This window comes from Aspergillus sydowii (genome assembly GCF_001890705.1).
Source record: "Aspergillus sydowii CBS 593.65 unplaced genomic scaffold ASPSYscaffold_9, whole genome shotgun sequence".
NCBI classification, from domain to species: domain Eukaryota; kingdom Fungi; phylum Ascomycota; class Eurotiomycetes; order Eurotiales; family Aspergillaceae; genus Aspergillus; species Aspergillus sydowii.
The window spans coordinates 1,158,343-1,179,143 of NW_024467867.1; the positions used below are offsets into that span (position 1 = coordinate 1,158,343).

Below are 20,801 nucleotides of genomic sequence, written 5' to 3' on the forward strand. Positions count from 1 at the left end.
AGATTACACCGAGGATAGCTGGATAGCCGAGGTACAATAGACAGTCATATAATACATTGAGTAGCACAGTCCCAGATAGTCTATCATTTCTCACAAACTATTCAAAATGTCATTCAAATCCTTACTTTACAGTAAATCCCCGGACGGAAAGGTCGCCTACATCACCCTAAACCGCCCAACACAGCACAATGCTATCGACCAGCACATGCCCCTCGAGATACGCACCGCTGTCCAGACCGCCAACGCAGACCCCAACGTTCACTGCATTGTACTAAAGGGCAACGGTCGCGGCTTCTGCGGCGGCTATGACCTTGATATCTACGCTGCAAATGCCAACCGTGGAGAGACGGCAGGCAGTCAGGATCTGTCTCGTGGGTATGAGCCATTCCAGGACTATCTCTCCATGAAGGAACGCACAAACTGCTATTCGGAGCTGTTTCACAGCCACAAGCCTACAATCGCGCAGGTCCACGGAGCAGCCGTCGCAGGAGGAAGCGATATCGCGCTATGCTGCGACATGGTCGTCATGGCCGAGGACGCGAGGATTGGTTACCCCCCGAGCCGGGTCTGGGGGTGTCCAACTACAGCGATGTGGGCATATCGCATTGGGCCGGAAAAGGCGAAAAGGATGCTTTTCACGGGCGACCTCGTCAGTGGCGCTGAAGCTGAAGCCATGGGTCTTGTTCTTAAGGCTGTTCCCTCTGCACAGCTGGAGGAGACGGTCAGGCTTCTCACGGACCGGATCAAGACGGTTCCTATCAATCAGCTGTGGATGCAGAAACAAGTCGTTAATGGCACGATTGAAGGGTCATTTTCGTCATCGCAGAGACTGGCGACTATATTTGATGGCATCACGAGGAACTCGCCAGAAGGTATTCATTTTCAGCAGCTTGCACAGGAGAGAGGCTTCAAGGCAGCAATATCGGCCAGGGACGAGCCGGGCAGAAGCGAAGAATACAGAAAGAGGTGGAAAAGCGTGCTTTAACTAGCTAATCTATGTATTTCGTACAAATAAAACAGGGTCTAGAAAATAGGCATCGACACCACATTTCCGTAGTCAATGTTGGATGCATCTGCCTCCACTCTGTCAAGACAGCTGTTGAACAGCCGGTCCCACACCCTCGTCTGTTTGCCATAGTTGAAACTCTTCCTCCATCCCTTGCGATGATGCATGTCGTGATCTTCCAATGCCAACTCGGCGTCACAGAGCTTCAGCAGCCATGTAACTGGCGAAGGCACGACGGTATGGACGCGGACGCCACTGTGGCCCATAATTTCGGCGTAAGTGACATACTCGTAGCAAATCCACCACTCATAGAAGCCCAGAGGGAGACCGATTACCCATAACGTGGCAAATGTCAGGAATGGCACGATAACCATTTCAATGATTTCCTGTTCGTCATCGGCAAACGCGGAGAAGAGGGCAGTGGGGTGCTTGGTCAAATGGTGGGTGCGGTGATATTTCCAAAGAGATGGCACCTCGTGGCAGGCCCGGTGGTAGCTGTAGAACCAAAAGTCGAGAATGACACCGTACAGGCTGAGTTTGGCGAGGAAAGGTGCCCACGACGTTGTGTCCCTGATCGCATCCAGTGGAGAGACACCAGGGTTATAGGTGACAACGACAGCCATCGCCAGGCGAAAGGCTGCCGTCTTGTGCATCGAGCCAACCATCTTCCCTACGCCGGTGTTGGGAATGCCATCTCGATTGTGAACATCTCCATCCAAGCAGCCGTGTTCGTATGATAGACGGCGCAGCATGCGAACTTCATGGATCGCCACGAATGTGTATGCGCCGTTGTAGAGGAGAAATGTGGCGAGCTTTCCGATGCCGTGCCCAGTAAGGGTGACCCAAGCTTGGTGCAACGGCAGAGGCAATACGGCGAAGAAGACGATAAAGAGGTGTTGCGAACGTTGCGACATGTATGGGAGCTTATCGGTCTTCGGATGGACAGGCAGTGGCTTGTTTGGAAAGACAGGATAGATGTTGATGAGATCAATGAAGCGCTGGTAGCCGTTCCATGTTCCCCGGTCCTTGAACGGCCAGTCTGAAGTCATGGAATGCTGGTTCACGTCAGTAGCCCGGCCCATTTTGGCAGTTCTTGTGTCGCTTTCGATGTTGTCTCTATATCCAGCCTGGGTTGTGTGGTTGATATTTAAGGCCCAAGACTCGGCCCGAGGGTATCCATCGCAGAGTATCACCATGTGAAGACACACATTGAACCATATTCTAGAGTGTAAATTGGCTGGCAACATATATCAACCAAGTCATATTGTGGGATTTCCCCGCTGGCTCCTGAATCTGTTGGGGTGAATATCAACCATCCTCGCAAGCGCTACTCGATGCAGTATAGGGCACCTGGACAGCTTCCAATAATAAGCCAGTTATGCTCTGTGGGGCGGGCTAATGCGTCTCAGGAGCTGCCAGAGATCGCTGCTCCACCGATGTTCTAGAAAAGCTTACGGGGTACGGCGAATGCCAGTTGGACGAGTTGCTCTGATGACATCTCTAATCTACTAACAAACAAGTCCCTACGCACATGGTACTGACATCAGAGCTCCAAGAATCGCTCTCAATATGACGCCAATCAGCCAACCCCTCCTATTCTCGCTTAGGACAGGCCCATATGTAGGTAAACGCCCTATAGCAAGTGACCCTGCCAGCAAATCCCCCGCAAGATTGCTTCTTGTCTCCTCATTAAAGACCACCATGATCGTCATGATTGACATCTGTGTCATACCTGCAACAACGGTAAAAGGAAAATCTCAGTGTTTCTGCCGGGTGGCGAGCAGCGTGAATAACATGAATCCCCCAGAAGACGTAGATTATGGAAATCATCTGCTCCTACTTCTCAGCGCCACCGGGACCCCAGCGGACAAACACTCCAGGGCTGGGGTACTGGAATCGGACCATCGCACCGAGAAATGCTGGGACGAAGAAGATGGCTTTCGCGCCGCGAGCATGGTGATGGCGGTCGTTATCCCCCCACTAGCTGTGTTCTGACCTCATAATTTGTCTGTTCTTCTATCGGACGTTATGGTGTGTTTGCTGGGGGTGGAGAGATGAAAGCGATGCATGTCCCTTATAAAGCCTTTATGGACATCTTCCACTGCGGGTCTTGAAGCCACGATAGCCGAGGAATTGGCCTTTACAACATGTGCTGGTCTTCCAACCACTGTCTTACTCTTATCTAATGATACCTTATTTGTTAAAGCTTAGTCCTACTGTGTTTTGCTCCTTTTTTAGGAAATAAAGGTGAATCTTGACTAGATTGAGTTCTACCATGGCCTAAGTTACCTATTGCTATCTACCAGTGTAAAATAACTATCTCCAGCTTTCACTCCTTAACCTTTCCAGCATTCTTTTTTGACTGGGTTTACCTTCTACCCAGCACTGTAGAGGACACCTCTAGGGCAAGAACTGCTATTAACCAGCACAACCCATCAGTGGAACATATTTAATATAGAGATCAACAATATCTATACTTTTACCCGGCCACAAGCGATTGAAATTATCAAACCTAAAGTACCAGCAGATATACCAGCTGTCGTTGATATCTGTTAGATCTTAGAGATTCTCCATTAGCTCTTTCAGGGCCAGGGCTATTAACAGGCTCCGTGNCATTAGTTCTATCTCCAGCAGAGTCAGACTCCCTGGACTACGCTCCTCCAAATATATAGGGAAATAACTTCCTGGGTAAGTTAGCATAATATTTAATAAAAGTCAGCTATTAACCTTTTTTTATCTAACTAATTTTTTAGATGCCATGCCTGATACCAAGGAAGTAGAGACCCCTTGATTCCTGTATATACCCTGTGTGACCGCATCCTTGCCTGCACCTGAACAGGCAAGTAATGTCTCTAGCAGCCTATCTAGATATAGTAGTTCCCAGCAGGAATTAACCAACCGGAAATTATCTACCACGGGGCCCTGCTACCTGGACTGTATCAATATTGGGCACTGTGAACAGGATACCGAGCCATGTCTGACATCTGATCTAGGTAAAGATTTATGCTTGAGGACAATTGATGCTCTGGAGCGGGCTAAAGACGCTACTAAAGACGCCAGCACGGCCGAAGGCAAGTCAGCCGCACTGGAAGTAACAAGCCACCAGGGTAAGTATAAGAACTGCTGCGGCAGCATGTAACAGGTAACTTAGCTTAGATTAAGGTACTGGTAAACACTAAGACCCAGTTATGTCTTTCCCTAATATAGAATAACTAGATCAGAAAGTAAAGATATAGAGGCCTGTAAAAAGGCTGCTTTCTAAACCCCCGGGTCCTTTAATTCCTGCTTTGTACTGTTATTCTAGTAATATTTATGGGGTCTGCAGGAGTGCCGTTCTGACAGTCGACTCTAATTCTGGCTTGAAACCAGTATATTACCTCACCTTCGTGCCTAATACTAGTCTGATACTCTCTTAACCCCCTACAGTAGATATTCCAGGGAAGCTAAAACTATATTTATTAGACAAGAATATAGTACTGGTGCAGCTGAAAGAAAGAGAGGTAATACTATGGTCTGAGATTACAGCTTACTTTCCAGGCTGAAATATATTATTCCTTCAAGTCTAATATTTAACCAAATTATGCTACAAGGCCTGCTCTTAGTCTCGAAGACAGTGACAGTACCGATAAGAGAAGCTCTTGGTTATTTACTGTCTACCTCAAGAGCGGCCAACATGTATAGGGTAATAAAAATATATTATATTTTATATTAAATATATTAAATATTACCCCTCCTTCTGACTCCTTCCTCGGCCATTACCGGGGACCTCTCGGCGTAGAAATGGCTATATTGCCGAACAGATATCGCAGTTCCTATCGCGGAAATGCGCACGAACAGGCATTGTTTTGTGACTAAAGACCTGGACTCCTGTAGGTGTAGATCGAGAACCCAGGGGGGATTGATGGAGTGGGCCGACAATCTATCTGTTCCTATCGAGCCGCCCTCCTTTCGGGGAGACTCAACGGATGATGGTCTATCGTTTCCGAGTATACCTAGCTCGGATAACAGTCTGGAAGAGTTCTTTTCTGACCCTTTAAGATACAGAGCAAAGCAGAATTATAGGAGAGAGAAAGAGAGAAAGACCCTTCCAGCATTACTAAATATACAGGTATTGCGATTTGATTATCCGCCTATACTTCATTAAAAGACTGAGAGTTGTTGGACTCGGATTAAGTTAGAGTCTATGCAATTGCAAACTAACGGGGTGTCTGCTTCAGCATGTAAGTTATAAATATCGATTACTGCTTCATGTCTCGCTTATCAAGAAACTCAGAAATAGCCTTCACAACACCATGAGCCCCATTTATCAGCGCAAGATCCAGCGCCGTCTTCCCATTCGCATCCATTGCATGAACATCCACGCCTCTCTCCAAAATCGCAACAACGGCTTCTTCCCTCCCACGCTGTGCGGCAACTTGCAAGGCCGTATGCCCCTTCGCATTTCTTTCCTCCGCTTTTGCGCCACGACGCAGAAGGAGGTGGATTACTTTCGGATATCCGCCCTCAGCGGCCTGTAGGAGTGGCGTGATACCGGTGCTGGTCTTCAGATTCGGGTTCGCTCCATGTCTGAGCAGGAGCTGTACGGCTCGGTGGTCGCCCTTCAAGGACGCAATGTACAGCGGACGCCATCCCGATCCCTGGTCTTCGTCGATGCTGATACTTCGCTTCAACGTGATTATAAGCTGTTCGGTGTGCGTAAGAGCTGCTGCAGCGAGCGATATCGCCCTGACTTGTTTCCGTAATGGCTTCGGTGTAGCGCTGAGTAAATTGCGCAGCTGCTCCACGTTTTTATGTCGGACTAGCTGGTGAATGACCTCCTCCAGCTGCTGCAAGGGTTCTGGAGACACGACAAAGACCATCTCAAAATCTGCGTTTGTGGCGGCTACCTCAGCGGCTGTTTTCCCGTCATGGTCCTTGACAAACCCTTGGGCCCCATTTTGGAGGATAAGCTCGGCGATTTCTCTGTGTCTACGATGCACCGCCTCGTGCAGGACTGCCCGGCCGTCAACAAGGTCATTGAGGCGATTCTTGCCCTTGCCTTTCTTTTTGTTCAGCAGGAACGGGAGTAGGATCCTTTCGTATGATCGAGGGAGCTCTCGTGCTGCCAGCTCAGGGAGATGTTTCTGGATGTCCTTCTCTTGAAGAAGCAGGTACCACATCACATTGACGTGGCCTGCCTCTGCAGCTAGTAGCAAGGGAGTCATTTCGTCCTCGTCTCGCGCAACGGGATCAGCTCCTCGGTTAAGCAATAGACGCACATTATCTTGCTGGTTCAGCATGCATGCATAGTGCAGTGGCGTATGTCCTTTCGCGGTCCGTACATCAATCGGCCATTTCTGAATCAGAAGAGCCCGCACGATAGCCTGTGACCCTGAAAACACCGAAAGATGCATCGGGGTGAATTGCTGAGCGACAGTGAGCCAGAGCTGCATTTCCATGGAGTAGCTCTGCCACGTAACAACTTTCAGCAGCACTGCTACTGCATGAGCTTGTCCGTATCGCGCGGCGAATTGAATAGGCGTCCATCCGCTGCCGACTGCCTTATGCGGGTCTGCGCCATGATCGAGTAGCAGCTTCACTACTTGATAAGAGCCTCTCATAGCAGAGAAATGTAGCGGGGCTAGTCCGTCGGCAGGGTTTACGGTGTTGACCTCTCCTGCATATCGGGACTCGCTGAGTAGCACGGCTAGGACTGACGGACAGTTGAGCCGCACTACAAGACGCAACAGAGTCGCGGGATGCTCTGGGCTTCTCTCTTTCCTCAGGAGGGTTGAGACTAGCTGTCCTTCGTCCATCAATAGGCGTACCGTTTGGCCTCGATCCTGCCTGAACGCGCAGTCCAATGCCGTAAATCCACGATGATCCTTCCAGTTTCCAATGACAATGCCATCTAGACCGGGCCTGCGCTGCTCCAACAGCATTGCAACGACCGCTGTTTGTCCCCAGCCAGCAGCCTCATGCATAACAGTTGTGCGATCTTCTGAACCCGGTTTGGCATCTGCATTCAGCAGCATAGCCACAATCTCACCACAGCCGTGTCTCGCTGCCAATTCTATGGCCGTCAGCGTCGTTAAGTTCCCCTCTGCATCCTCTCGCCTTGTCCCCTCGCTTCCCCTTTCCTTGCCCCACCCCACGACCGCATCCACTTGTCCAAAATGACGGCAGCGGGGGCCCAGAAGCAAAGCAACAGCAGCTGTCTGGCCGTGCGCAGCAGCCAGTTGGAGCGCATTCCACCCCTTCTTCCCGCTTAGAGTCGGATCAGCTCCCCTCTCCAGAAACGCAGATATGCGATATGACGCCGCAGAGTGATCTTTATCTTTATCAGCCAAGATAGCAACATGTAGCGGTGTCCAGCCAGCCGTAGTCTTAACGTCAATGTTCAACCTAGTCTGAGTCAGGAGTTGATCGAGTTCACTGGTGCTGAAGCTGCTGGCTTTTGCGATGCCATGTAGCTCCGTCCATCCGTCTTCTCCAATTTCGGTGCTGATGCCGGGCTTCCGGTTATCTTTCCATGCTCGCCATGCCCGGCGGAAACGTCCTGGTTGAGATGCACCTTCGCTTTGGCTTGGACCTTGCTCTGTTCGTTGTCTTAGCCCGGGCGGTGGGGGTGGCTTCTTCCTGATATCTATCGTGTGATACGAGGGAGACGGCGAGGGCGGGCGGGGTTCCTGTCCACGTCCATGTCCGCTCTGTCCCGCCCCTCTTGGGGGATCGAAGAGGTCATTATAGTCGGGTGGGTTGTCACTGATGCTGTCCTTTTTGTCTTTCATATTGAGTGAATCGTTATTTCGATTTCCTGGGGAATGCCTGTCGATTAAGAGAGATAAGGCAGAGAGGAACTGCCCAGAGGGGGCGCAGTTCCCAAGCGTGGCGCATGTTCTCGTATTCTTGTCACAGCCTCTCAAAGGGATTGCTGAGAACTCACCGAGTCAAGTGTGAACTGGTGAATGTCGGAACATACGGGCATGCCTCTCCATCATGGAACTGATAGGGGCACCACCCATTCTACTTCGGAGTAAGTAGTAAATAGTAATATAGCAGTTAATAAGCTTATTGTAAGACCCTCCGCAATAATGCCTGAGTATTCGCGAAGTATAGAGCTGAGTCAGCTCCCAGCTAACTCAGCCTGTGAGAACCTCTTTATATCATGAAGGGCATGATATTAGAACTTTAGTATTAATCTACTAGAATTCCTTAATTCTTAAAATATTCTATTCATGACTCTTTATATCTCTTATTTAGGTGTATTATACTCCTTTATACTATTCATAATAACCCCTAAGGCCAAGGACCTTATACTTATTCTTATATTATTTTAAAAAATATAACACCTAGTTCTTTCTAGGGGATTTTCTAGCAGTTTTCTCTATAAAATTAGTAATTATCTAGTAGAATAGGAATAGGCTAGATCTTATTAATTTATTAATATAATTTAAAAGATCTTTAGTCTATTAGTAATCAAGAAATTATTAGTTAGTATACTCTATATAACGATGTGACGGTTAGCAGGTGGCCATTTTCGGCCGCATTCGACGCCGTTTTACGGGTCTCTCTCCCCAGTCCCCGCCTTGGCATCACGTGTGTCAATGCCCACGGCCACCGGTGCTTCGGTGCACGCAACGCCACGTTTTTTCGTGTCTGTCGCTCGTGTACAGCTACTGAGCATGTTCAACATCGCTGACCCGGGCCCTCTCGTTGAGGAGGGGAGCCGTTTTTGGCTCCCCTGAAGACCGCCATGCCCTCTGTTTCAGAATCCTATTTAACATGCCGACCGTAACCTATCCTCCCACCATCCTCCCTCTGGCATCACCCATCGTCTCCCATCCAATCCTCTACCCTCCCTGTCGTCTTAGACCGCGATATCCTTCGTTTTAACCGTTCGATCGACCTTTCCTTTCCGATTTCTTGTCTCGACAATGACATCTCACGCCCGACTGGCTGGAGCGAACGGGAGTGAGGGTCAGGTCGAGAGCGATACCGACTCCGCCGCCAGCGAGATATTCTCGGATAACGGGTCTGATAGCGACTCCAACAGCGACCTGGAAGACAGCGAGGAATCCGATGACAATAATGAGCAGGAAGATGAGTCCCTCAATGACGAGGGCCAGTTGCCTCCGGAGCATTATCTGGCTGAAGCAGAGAACCTAGATGTCTCTCAGCTTCGGCAGAAGCGGTACAGCGATACCACGCAGGAGAAATTAGACGAGACCCGTGTCTACTGGGATAGGTAACTAAACCATTCTCTCTTGAGATACTGTACCGTGGAGACTAATTGGTACCTCCCTGATAGGTACTGCCGACATATAGGTTTGGACCCAAACCAGCACTGGCAGTGGATATCGGACTCAGACGAGACCGTTCGCTTCCTTTACGGGTTCTTCCTATGGCGGTGCGACATTCGGCGTGGTAAGAAGGGAAGGCATAGCCCAGGAATCAGATACAAGAGCTCCCTTGTCTCATGCTGGAAGTGGTGGCATCTTATCCTGAAACAGGAGACCGCGACAGGGTTATGTAAGGAGATACAGCTCAAGGTTCAAGACGTGAGCAGGCCATATCTCCACTTCGGTCCGATGGGAGTACTGACAGTTAGTAATAGGTTATTGCCAGTGTGGCCGAGCAGAAAGGCTTAGAACTCACTCAGCGGCCGAAGAAGAATATGTTTATTGAAGATGTTGCCGAGTTCGCACGGGTTGTCTTAACCACCACTGAGATGACATTTGAGTGCGGGTGGCAACGTATTCAGCTTCTCTTCTTTTGCCAACTCGCCGCCATCACAGCGAGTCGTCCAGAGGCGCTTCTCGAGCTTCGCTATAGCGATATTACATTAACTCTTATCCGAGATCCGGAGGGCGGACGCCCTAGGCTATTTGTTTTTCTAAGGCCGGAGTTTACAAAGAAGTTCCTTGGAAAGAAGGCGCCGTACGTATTTAATATTGGACACGCCAAAGCTACTGACTGATACTTTATGGGACAGGAACGAGTTCAAGATTCCAGAGATCATTTTCGATCCTACCTTAGCTCTCAGTCCACACGTTTTTCTCCTGGGTATGCTTTTTCATATCAAAGGCTTCAAGTCGATCACTACGACCGGGCCTGTGTTAGATAGCCCAGAAAAACTCTACAGCCTCGAAGTGCTGGATGGTCTAGGGCAGCAGCAGCTGAAGTTGAAAGACGAACTCCTCGACAAATACGTGTTCTGTCAAACGATTCGTGAGGCAACAGGTTTTCGGGTCGCATTAGAGGTAAAGTTGCTGGCATCAACGGTACGATCCCGTATGCGCCGCGCTGGCCAGATTACTGGCTTTGACGATATCACCAAGCCGTATATTCTTCGGTACGCTGGAGCTAAAGCTTTCAATAGCAGTGGTACGTATATCTGAGGTCTTTTGCCAGGAATGGTGTTAATATGGCGAATAGAAGAAGTCACCGATGCTTTACAAAACGTCATCCTACAGCATGCAGATATCCGCACATTCATCCGCCATTATGAGGTAGATGTCGATGTCGACGTTCAAGGCATAATCCGCAAGACAGGTTCTCAGACCCCACTGGTACGGTTTGCCTGCTCGTTAAGCGCATCGATCGACCCGGACCGGCCTTATTGGCTTTCAACCGATGAATCGAAGTCTCTCAACCAGCTTCCGGAAATTCGTAAACGGCAGCAAGCCGTTGTGGAGCGGAAGGAAAAGTGGAAGAACCGAGAGACTAAGTTGGAACGTGCTACGCTAGCCTGGCGAGCCTCGCCTGGTTACCTTAGCGACAAGGTTTCCACTGGCCGTCTTCGTCAACTACCAGAGAAATTAGAACTCTTCCAGGATCGCGTGCTGGAAGCCAAGCGAAAGTACAACCAATCGGTTCGCGAATTGAGGAATGAGAAGCAACGACAGCGAAACCGACGGATCCGGGAGAATCTAAAACGCTACAGAAAGGAGCAGCCTGTGATTGACATGGAACGGCAGCTGGCTGGAAAGCTGGTTGATGCCAAAGTGATGGGCGCTCTCGAGCGGAAGGGGTTCATGCCCCCGCAGCAGATGCTGATGATTGACGCTATACTCACTCTGCCGGGGACCACCCTGGATGCAGAATACCAGCGCCGGATCCACGCGATCAACACCGTCACTGCCTTCTGCGGCGTGGAAGAGGGCCGGCCTACCCGTCAAACGACTCAATCGCGGCGGCGACCAGTGCCGGACGATGATGCACCTGTTCCTGTTGCCAAGCGTTATCAAACCTCTGCCGAGGATCAAACTGAGTATGCCCTGCGCCAAGCGATGGAATCCGTGCGTATCGATTCTCCAAAGCAACGGCCTCAGACCTGCTTTCTCTGCTTAGGGAACCCTGACCTCCCTTTGAAAGACCGCCTTTTGAAGCATTCGACGCCTGGCTCACTCACAAGACACTTCCTACGGAAACATGTCAACCTTTCCTGGCCGGCCAAAGGAGTGACTTGTGCAGTCTGTGATGGGAAGCCATTGCAACAGAAGTCTGAGCTTCTGAATCATGCAGAAATTTTCCATGGGACCGTGGTGGGAGGCGCTACTCGGCTTAGGCTAGCGCAAGAAGTCAACCCGCACTTGAAATGGTGATCCAGACCCGTCCAAATGACTCCTATGTCAGCTATTGTCTATATGATGTGCTTGTTTATATATAGTGAGAGTTTTCTAGAGTAGTAAACGAACCTTCTGGTCTCTAAAACGAAGCTTGACTGGTCCACAACCGTTTGGGTGCGAAATGCAATCTGGCGATCTGCTTTGAGATAGTTGATACGTATCTATTGTAAGATACGAGGACTTTGGGACACTCCAAAGTCGGAGCGTCCACTCAACGAACGCCATGCACGTGGGCATTTTGGCCAGGTCATTAGCTAGATGAGGGCGCATCTTGTCTGTTCAACTCTGGCCTTTCACCTGTACCGTATAACATGAAGCGTTCTTATTGGTGGTTCCCCGGAGAATTTTGCCTAGCAGGTTATCCTTTGGTTTATGACATAACCAGATGGCGCAGGCTAAGTTAGTCCATTTGCTGATCATCAGGCGTCTCTTTGCGAGTTGCCCTGGCAAACCCCATTACTTGCCGGTCAATGAACGGTCAAAGGCGGAAAGAGATGGGCAGCCTGAGCTCCCCATGTTGATGGCGTTCGACACCCATAGATAATCCCACTGCTGAATACCAGGATTCTGGCATAATCCCAAAACCATAGCTCTCCCAACTTATATATCAACCCGATTTCCAGCTGGAATCCTGTTATAGAGAATGACATGAACGAAGGCATAGTTGTGATTCTCTCCATCACGCTGCTGCATCCTCCAATAGAACTTTCAATATGGCATCAGAAATCTCCCTCCCGGAGAACAAGAAAAATCGATACCGTTCGAGGAAGGCCTTCCGGCAAATGAGAGATCGACGAAGAGAAGGTATCATCAAAAAGGCTAATGAGTATAGCAAGCTATGCAGTGCGGATGTCTGTCTAGGCATCCGTTTGAGAGACTCTGGTCGGGTGTACACGTTCTTAGCTGACGAGAGTGGGTTTTGGTCCTCCTTTGAGTCACAAGTGGTTGTATTTCCTTTTTCATGGTGGGTTGTATAGACATTAACCACCTACAGGCAAAGACATTTCCCACACCAATTCGAAGGACGACTGAGGACTTCGCTCCTTCACATGGCACCCAGCACGGCAGTCGAGAATCGGATACGTCCAATGACAATATTGGCCCCACATAGACAATGTGATTCGGAGGTTTATCTCAGACGGGTGATATGATAAAGCGGATAATTATTGAGGCGAATTGGATGAGTATCTGAAGTTTAGTTTGTTCACCATGGGCTGGGCACAAAGATCCGACCGACGAATGAGGCTCTCCAGATTATGTGAGCTGCTGTACAGTAGGCGGCGTTGAACTAGGTCTCAACTTCCCCGAACAGACCCTGTGTTCCTAGAACCGAGAATATCACTTCCTGAGAATGGTCAGATTGGAGTCCAATCAATGTTCATAAGCTGGCCACTTTGGCACCCAGGATCCACAAGAAAGTTTTCCATGAGTGATATCCCGCGGAATAGCGAGAACCATAGACTTGAGTATACTTGCATTCTACAACACCCAGATAATACAGTACCGACAGGTTTGTTCTTCTGCCCTTCACCAGTAAACTGGTAGAATATAGCAGGGCTTTGTCTTTGTACCCCAAATGGAGAGTCAAAGGGCAGCTACTCTCAACTTCTCATTCAGCAACCCCCATGCCCAAATCAAAACAACGACCAAGACCTCGACAAAGAAGAACAACCAGTTACACCCAAGCACCTGACCATGGTATGTCCACGCTCTACAGTATCCGGGTTGGGATCAATGGCCTGGCACACGATTGTCTACAGAGGCGCATAGAATATGTTGGAGATCAAGGATTGTGCGAGATACCATACTGTGCGAGCTACGAGTCTCTATGGGCATTAGAGCATCAATCGGGGGATTAACCGGGAAGGAATCCATGACGACCAGGAAGACTATTGAAACACCCTCAACAACAGTCCATTAAAAAAAGTCAATCTCAGTCCCGTTTTATCGGGGCGGCGCCGAGCCGCGGAGAATGGCTATTTCTCATCCCCTTGACCGGGCTTGCTCCACAGCTGCTCTCCTGTGGCCCCGCTCGAATCGCTGGTTGATGCAAGATTCAGCTATGGTGACATCCGCGTCTAAGGGCGGAGACTTAGTCCCATCTGTTTGATCTCCTTCGGTGCCCTCAACCTGGTTGAGCACACGGTTCAGCACGATCTCAAAGGAATCGGATTTCCTGCTCGAGGCCGTCCCCCGCTCCTTCAACAGATAGTCAATCACCGTTCCCACCTGCTGATTGGTCTCCTAGAGAAGACCACCCAGATTAACCGTTCTCTTCCAGAGGTGGCTTGCTGCNAGGCCTCTTGGAGGTTTTGATGCTCATCAATGTGCTTTTGTTGCTCCCGGTGTGCGCGCAGAGCCCGCACGCCGAGCTCGTAGATTACACGGAGGGCGTCCCAGTCACAGTTAGCGAGTCACCTGCAGACTGGGGCAAATACCTACGGCAGTATCCTTATGGTTAAATGCACAATTGGGAGATCGACCAGAATATAACCTACTATTCCACTTCTCTATCTTTATTTCTTCGGGCCGCTCCCCACTGCATACGACGTGGAAAGAGATGGTCGAGATTGTCCGCCGGATTGGTCGCCAGCAAGGTCAAGGCGCATACAGTGGGGTGCGCCTTCTGCTTCCCACTTGAAGACATATGTACTTGATTTTCTAGCAGCGTCGATGGCCTTCCCTTTCCGTTTTAGTGCTCACCCCTCGCCGCTTTTTGCTCACTGAGTAGATCTCAGCACGCCCTGAGCGCGCNNNGAGCAGCCTGAGGCGCTCACTGAGCACGGGGTGAGCGAAAGGCTGAGTGCCCTGAGCAAGTAGCCTCGATAAACTGCACCCCAACTAATNATCCCCTTCTTGCCCGGTTCTCCACTCGCACTCCACTTTTGCCCGCCACACGCCCCCCAAGCCCGGCACTGCCATCAGGAAAGAGACGAATAGGTCGAGCTACTATTCCCTCTGATGCCCATGGCCTTTTGCNCTAGTAGGACTCTGCTGTAGTCGATCGCGCTGCGCCAACACGGCAAAAGATTTTCTCAGTCGTAAGACGGCACAAGCTCGACAATTGGTCGTGCAAGGCTGTCGGATTCCGATTAAGGGGAGAGGGAGGAATGGGAACGCAACCAAAAATGGAAAGGTCACCAATTTACCCACCTGGTTCTCAAACTCAGGCCGACCATGGATACACAATGGGTAAGTCCGGACCAACGATAATAGGTACAGCAGACTTGACATGATGTTTCCATAGCTGGAGTCATACAAAAAGCAGCAGATCCCCACTTCACCGGTACCTCTACCCAACCAAGCTCGAAATTGCCCCACAAGAGGCTGGGCTTGCCACACCCAAACAAGTTCGCAGCGGATATAGAATCTAGATTCCGCCTATTCGGCTGTTTGGGTGTTTTACCTCTTTGATCCCCTACTGCATTGAGTGCAGTCTCATGAGCTGCGGGGTTTCTTTGTTTGACAATGGCCAATCCGTACTTATGCGAAAAGGGGGTGATATGGAGTGCAGGCCCTATACTTATAAAGCTCGACGCAATCCAGAAACCAACTAAGGGCATAATTAAATTTCTGTCTTGCACTCTCTCTAAATTATGGCTCGCCATTCTACAGAACCTTTCTTACGACCGCTACTCCCTGCCACTGCCTTTCGCTCCGCTAATGTCCAAGAAGCAAGCCAGCCCAAGCGTAAGCGCCAGACAGTGGCCTGTACCTCTTGTCAAATAAAGCGTGCTAAGGTGGGTAATAAATCAAACAATTTAGAGCTAGCTAACATTCATAAACTTAGTGCTCTGGATCCTTACCGTGCGATGGGTGTGCGGGGAACAGACTCTGTCTGGCATTACAATCCAAGAAAGGATAAACGTCGGAAGGAAGCTCTCAAAGATGCCCAGAAAACCAAGGAGACCTTAAAAATTATCATTGGTATTCTTTACCAAGGAACTGATAGAGATGTCGATAAGTTAAAAGCCAAGGTCAAGTCATGTGCTTCTCCGGAAGCAGCTAGTTATGGAGGGGTTGCTTAATAATGTATATATTTAATGTATATATTTGAACAGGAGTCCTCTGGTCAACTTTTGACTGTTGACTTTTAACTGTTGACGGTTGAGCCGCAGTCAAAGGAAGTAAGTAAGACGGCCGGCGAAGATGTGAAGCCACTAGAAATTGGGGAAAGAATGTCGCGTCTTTGCGGTGGATTGAGGGGGAGTAGATGAAGGACGCGCGACAAGGGTTCAGTCGCCAGATACAGTGGCTGAATGGCTTGCCGCCTTCGATATGACTTTTGCTTTCTCATAAAACGCTGAATGCGAGAAGAGGGTACTCTGGCAGCGATATTCGAAGGAAGTCGCTTTCACCTTGATTCAGGTTGTGTCTCATCCCGACGAGTCCGGGTTGTGCCTACTATGGGAGGTCTCTGCACGTGACTCCGATGGCATGACGAGGCTACGGCGAGATAAAGCTACCAACAATGCACTATGCAGGTATCCGTGCTCCACAGAGCTATTTGACCATCAAGCAACATTGTTGCCATGTCAGCGATATCTCATGGCAGATCAAATTACGCCGCTTGGGAGTTTTGTTAGCTCTCCCCTAACACCTCCGCCGACTGACGTGAAAGCCGCGTTTAATATACACTCCATCCTGAACGGATTTCGAAGCCATTACAGAGAATCCCGACCGACTCCTTGGCGTGCTTACCCTCTCAAACACGAGAAGTACAAGGACTTACTGCAGATTTTAAAGTCTGATACAGATCTTGACAGTCATATCAAGTGTAAAGTGCGGTTAGTTTGGTCTAATGATTCTGCTCTAACTGTCCCTCCAGCTACGATTATGACCCGCGCTGCTTGCTCTTGACAATCCGTATGCCTACGCCCCCCATGAAATTCTCTACGCAGAAGTATCAGCTGGAAGAAATCAGTTGCTGCCCGGAGGCCAATTTTGCTCAAAAAATAAAGCCGTTCGCATCGTCGCGAGTCGAGTTGCCAGAGCTGATAAATGGAGAGGAAAAGTATATTTCACTGGAGCCAGATGCATCGTTTGGACATACCGAGGCGAGATTTCCGGGCGTCGTTATAGAAACAGAAACGCCGAACAATCATGATGACTATATCCTATGTACCGATGGCAGCATCAACGCTGTGGTATGCCTAGATATCGAGTATCGGAAGACAAAATAGGCAACTATATCCATCTGGCGTCCGACGTATCGCGTTGAAAATGGAGTTGAGGTGTTTGAAACAACGCCTGAAGTTAATGAAGAAGTATGTTTCCTGCCTCTGGAGGTTGCAACTTGCTTACCGAGTCAGGTTTTCCGAACGAACGATGGCCAGCCATTGGGCGCAGTACCACTACGGCTGAACCTGAAAGATTTTGCGCCAGCAGACCTTACCAATGAATACCCAGACCTAGATCGTCATGAAATTATGATATCCTCAAGACAGCTTTGTGATTTCCTTGCGCAGGCTGAGACGAGACAAGAGGCCCAAGACCGACATAATGGTTCTACCAACAAAATTCGCCCTGGGGTTCGAAAGCGTTGCCGAACCGTAACTCCAGAGTCCGATTCCCAGTCTGAGCAGGAAGGGCCAAAGCGACGTCGCCATGATGATAGTGAATACCATCCTAGCTCATCACCCACGAGGTTGAGCGACTGAATGGGTGATGGTTCCTCCCGCGTCAATGACCTCATAGGTGTGCTATTTACCTTCTACAAATCGGCTACTACTTGATAAAGAAGCTAATATAATTCCTAAATAGTTCTATCTGGATGAATGCCACTCTTACTTGGATGCGTAAATCGACGCTTCGTTTATGATAAACAACTCGAAGAGGAATTGTGAGAATTATCACTGTATCGTTCGCGGCGTAGAAAGAACTTGATGTTGACAGATTCAGCGGGAACGATCCCAGCCAGCCGTACACAAAACACCGGCGGACTATGGTCCTCCGGGTCTGATCGACATGGTGTTGCCGGCACTACCCTCTCTAAGGGTGCGTGGACGCCGAAGCCAACTCTGGGATTTGCTCCCGACCGAGCCTGAACGACTGTGGAGTTGATGCTCGTATCTCTCGTGTTCGGGCGCACCGTCTGTTCTCGGTCCTAAACTCGTCTACTCCCTAGTAAACAGCCTCGCGATAAAATAAGTGCGTGATGGTATAATAGTGAGGGGTTCTTCCTGGCGGGCTTTCGTTGTGGGGCTAAGAGCGGCAAGGTATAGGAAAATATACAGAGTTGAATAGCGCCCGCCGTAATAAGAGGATATTCCAGCCGGCTTCATATGCCATATCTTTTGCAATGTGAAAACGGTGTCAACACCAGGTGAAAGATAAAGACCAGCTGTCTCGCAACCCCTGCCCATACGTACAAGAGATAACGCGTCTTCTCCGTGCTCGGAAAGTGTCCATCATTGCTTGATATCTTAGTCCATTCTTCGATCAGATCATGGAGGTCGCCAATGGCCCATTGTACGATACCCAACAGATTACAAACAATGAACGCTCCAAAACACCGTTAGCAGACGTGCGGATGAGCCTAGCTCTACCTGGGGAGTTTCCACCCTCGAGTATGGCGCTTATCGGCCCTGAACGAGCCCACGTATGTACGGGCCCCGATAATTCGACGGGTCAAACCACAAACCCAGCCTCAGAGACGTCGACGTCGCCATCCCACGGAGTCGCAAGTGGCAAAGATATCGCGTTTTACCGCGATGAGGATCGTTCTTCTAGAGACACCGGCTTTGCAGATTCATCCAATGGAGAAGACCTGCTACATATGGCCCAAATCATATTAGAACTGTTGCGAGACCTCTCAACCAGGAATGCGGAAGCTCATGTGAAAACCACAACCGGCCAGCAGAGGCGTTTCCATCGCTTCGTCCAAAAAGCCCACAGGGCCAAAAGATGGATATACCGTTCTGTGCAGCAGACAGGATCGACTATGGCTCGACAGCAGATCCAAATGCTTGAGCAGGGCCTGGATGGTCAAGCCGAGTTCTCCCCTGTGATGGCAGGTGATGCCGGGACGTTATGGGCTTTGGCACAAAGATATCCCCTTCGCATTCGAATATCTTCGACCCTTGCTCTGGTGATGCGATTCCTACCAGAGGGTGTTAAACGGTCAATTAATCCCCGTGACCGCGCGGACGTCGCGAGAGTCTTTGTAGCCCTGGTGAATCGTTGGTTATTTGAAGCTGGCGGGGAAGGAGCTTTGACCACCCGGGGAACTATGAGGCAGCTTGCAAGCGCTGAGAAGTCGGCCAAGGTAGTTGAGGCAGAATAGATTCTGGGCTAAGATGACTGCATTCTCGGTGGTGAAAGCATGGGCTTTGGAAAGCCCGTCTCTGATGTCCATTCCAGTTAGGATCCCCGACACCAAGCCGCCGTTAGCCAGGTTTCTGACCATTTATTAGAGATTGATAACGTTCGTATGCCATCATGGCCGCCCATACAATTGCCACCTGTTCAAACTGGGTGACATTCACTCCTGCTGCACAGATATCCATTACGTAGATTTATTACCTCACATCAAGATGAAATCGTCCCCGCCAAGCCTACCAAAATTTTCCACAAGCCTACGTCCTCCACTCGGCCTGGATCAGGTCCGAACGGTGTTGCCGTATCTATCCCCCCCACAGCTTGAGTGCGCGCAGCTATGGATTGACGAAGCTCGAGTCCTCCGGGACTCCTCATTCACGTTGGTCGCGCTGGTCGACCGAATGTGGGGCCTGACCGACGAAGAGGTGGCCTTTGCGCAACTCCGAATCTATGGGCCGTGTACCGTGGACTGGATACAGCGTGCGATACCTGACCTCCGCCCGACACAGATAGTACTGGCCCAGTGGATTGTGGAACACAACCGGCTTATGATGGAGTGTCCCAAGCCGGTTGTCTCCGGATCGCACCGCATGCTGCAACGTCTCCTCACGCCAGATATCCTCGTCGGGCTCTTAGGCCTCTCCGCCTCGCAGCGGCGGCGTGTCAGTCGACGGCTCCGTCCTATGGGGGATGCATGGGACCTGACTGGGCAATATCCTTACTCTACGGCCGATCGGCTGTGGAGTGCGGCGATGCGGATGGAGCGACGATGGTGGCGGCCACTGTGGCCGGGGCGATCGCACGAAAGGCCAGTCACTCTCAACCAGGTCATTGGCGTCTTTCCCCGTCTCGAACCGGATGCCGTGGACCAGGTCGCGCAGTTTCTAGAGCGGCGGGCATGGTGTGTGGTAAGGGCGCCTGCTACGTTGGAGGACGTGATGGTGTACCTACAGCGAGCAAAGCGCGCGTCAGATGCGGACATGCATTATGCGCGCAAGCGCTTGGGGCTGGAGCCGGACAGCACGGAAAGTTTGCGAGCTCATTGGCAGGAAGTACTTAAGATTTGATCACGTCTGTGTCGTTTATTCTCTGATATGAAGAGTCGGTTCTGTGACATGCCTAGGCCCGCATGGATATTTCTCAACAATCCGTAATCCCGTAATCCCAACTCATCATACCCACCCGGACGAAGGCATCCCCATACGCGACATATTCCATTGCTTCTTCCACTCATGCTCTGCCACTGCTTCACGCTCCTGTGCTTGCCGTAACGCGTCACGTAGCTTCTGGGCTGCTCCCCAAATGCGAGGGTGGCCAGCTAGGTTCACTTCTGGCTCGAAATACTCGAGCAGCGACAGCTCCTGTGATACGTCGATTGCCACGGCGGCCAGATGCTGGAAAATGTGCAGACAGTGCTCGTAGAATTCATTCTCGCGCGCCTGCTGCTCCCACTGTTGTCGCTTGTCTTTGAGAGTTTCGGGAACCGACCGTCGCCGAGCAGATTTGACTGCTTGGAGTCGGGTGCGGGTGGTGTCCAGCGCCATTGTGGACCCACGGGCCAAGGCAATTTGGTGATCGAGTGGATTGATGTCCGGAAGNTCAAAGCCAGCTGGCCGGGGCACGGTTTGTGCTTGAGATGGTAATCCCAGCTTGGGGCAGTCGGGTGAGCGACTGTAGATGCTTGCATCGTCTTCGTTGCCAAGCATNGAGCGATTGGACGACATTCTTTCGTTTGCCAATCCCGCAAGGCACAGTCCCGTTGTCGATGACGAGCGTAAGGGCTGTCAATGTGTCCAGGTGCGGATGCCCCGGACGGATCAGAGCTCAGGAGTGCAAACGCCGCATACTTATAATCAGACCCCCTT

The 20,801-nt window shown here is 50.3% G+C and overlaps 8 protein-coding genes across 8 annotated transcripts; 5 read left to right on the forward strand and 3 right to left on the reverse strand.

The window, feature by feature from the left end:
• Positions 1–100: 100 nt before the first annotated feature.
• On the forward strand, positions 101–1,115 carry ASPSYDRAFT_48030 (uncharacterized protein). Its single transcript, XM_040847557.1, has one exon. It carries the CDS (start codon positions 107–109, stop codon positions 983–985), a length of 879 nt encoding a protein of 292 aa, XP_040700560.1. The 5' UTR covers positions 101–106; the 3' UTR covers positions 986–1,115.
• On the reverse strand, positions 1,024–2,088 carry ASPSYDRAFT_156565 (sterol desaturase family protein; the record flags this gene model as incomplete). The annotated part of the gene is made up of 1 exon (XM_040842566.1): positions 1,024–2,088. One exon carries the CDS (start codon positions 2,086–2,088, stop codon positions 1,024–1,026), a length of 1,065 nt encoding a protein of 354 aa, XP_040700561.1.
• A 2,992-nt stretch (positions 2,089–5,080) lies between these two features.
• Positions 5,081–8,230, reverse strand: ASPSYDRAFT_1153298 (ankyrin repeat domain-containing protein). The gene has a single exon (XM_040839996.1). The coding sequence runs from the start codon at positions 7,774–7,776 to the stop codon at positions 5,245–5,247; it is 2,532 nt and encodes an 843-aa protein (XP_040700562.1). The 5' UTR covers positions 7,777–8,230; the 3' UTR covers positions 5,081–5,244.
• Positions 8,231–8,922: 692 nt separating this feature from the next.
• On the forward strand, positions 8,923–11,592 carry ASPSYDRAFT_156131 (DUF3435 domain-containing protein; the record flags this gene model as incomplete). The annotated part of the gene is made up of 5 exons (XM_040842528.1): positions 8,923–9,233; positions 9,297–9,546; positions 9,603–9,925; positions 9,981–10,372; positions 10,424–11,592. The coding sequence occupies 5 exons, from the start codon at positions 8,923–8,925 to the stop codon at positions 11,590–11,592; spliced, it is 2,445 nt and encodes an 814-aa protein (XP_040700563.1).
• Positions 11,593–12,329: 737 nt separating this feature from the next.
• On the forward strand, positions 12,330–12,727 carry ASPSYDRAFT_92004 (MADS-box domain-containing protein; the record flags this gene model as incomplete). Its single annotated transcript, XM_040852585.1, has 2 exons — positions 12,330–12,563; positions 12,611–12,727. 2 exons carry the CDS (start codon positions 12,330–12,332, stop codon positions 12,725–12,727), a joined length of 351 nt encoding a protein of 116 aa, XP_040700564.1.
• Positions 12,728–16,053: 3,326 nt separating this feature from the next.
• On the forward strand, positions 16,054–17,276 carry ASPSYDRAFT_70694 (uncharacterized protein; the record flags this gene model as incomplete). Its single annotated transcript, XM_040850526.1, has 4 exons — positions 16,054–16,403; positions 16,445–16,763; positions 16,800–16,883; positions 16,929–17,276. 4 exons carry the CDS (start codon positions 16,054–16,056, stop codon positions 17,274–17,276), a joined length of 1,101 nt encoding a protein of 366 aa, XP_040700565.1.
• Positions 17,277–18,559: 1,283 nt separating this feature from the next.
• On the forward strand, positions 18,560–20,003 carry ASPSYDRAFT_156845 (uncharacterized protein; the record flags this gene model as incomplete). The annotated part of the gene is made up of 2 exons (XM_040842597.1): positions 18,560–18,886; positions 19,152–20,003. The coding sequence occupies 2 exons, from the start codon at positions 18,560–18,562 to the stop codon at positions 20,001–20,003; spliced, it is 1,179 nt and encodes a 392-aa protein (XP_040700566.1).
• A 52-nt stretch (positions 20,004–20,055) lies between these two features.
• On the reverse strand, positions 20,056–20,799 carry ASPSYDRAFT_1153408 (uncharacterized protein). The gene has a single exon (XM_040839997.1). It carries the CDS (start codon positions 20,658–20,660, stop codon positions 20,109–20,111), a length of 552 nt encoding a protein of 183 aa, XP_040700567.1. The 5' UTR covers positions 20,661–20,799; the 3' UTR covers positions 20,056–20,108.
• Between the last annotated feature and the right edge of the window lie 2 nt (positions 20,800–20,801).

What these genes read in the sequence shown, in the direction of transcription:
- ASPSYDRAFT_1153298 (XM_040839996.1), bottom strand. Translation starts at nt 7,776, where the DNA reads ATGAAAGACAAAAAGGACAGCATCAGTGACAACCCACCCGACTATAAT.
- ASPSYDRAFT_48030 (XM_040847557.1), top strand. Translation starts at nt 107, where the DNA reads ATGTCATTCAAATCCTTACTTTACAGTAAATCCCCGGACGGAAAGGTC.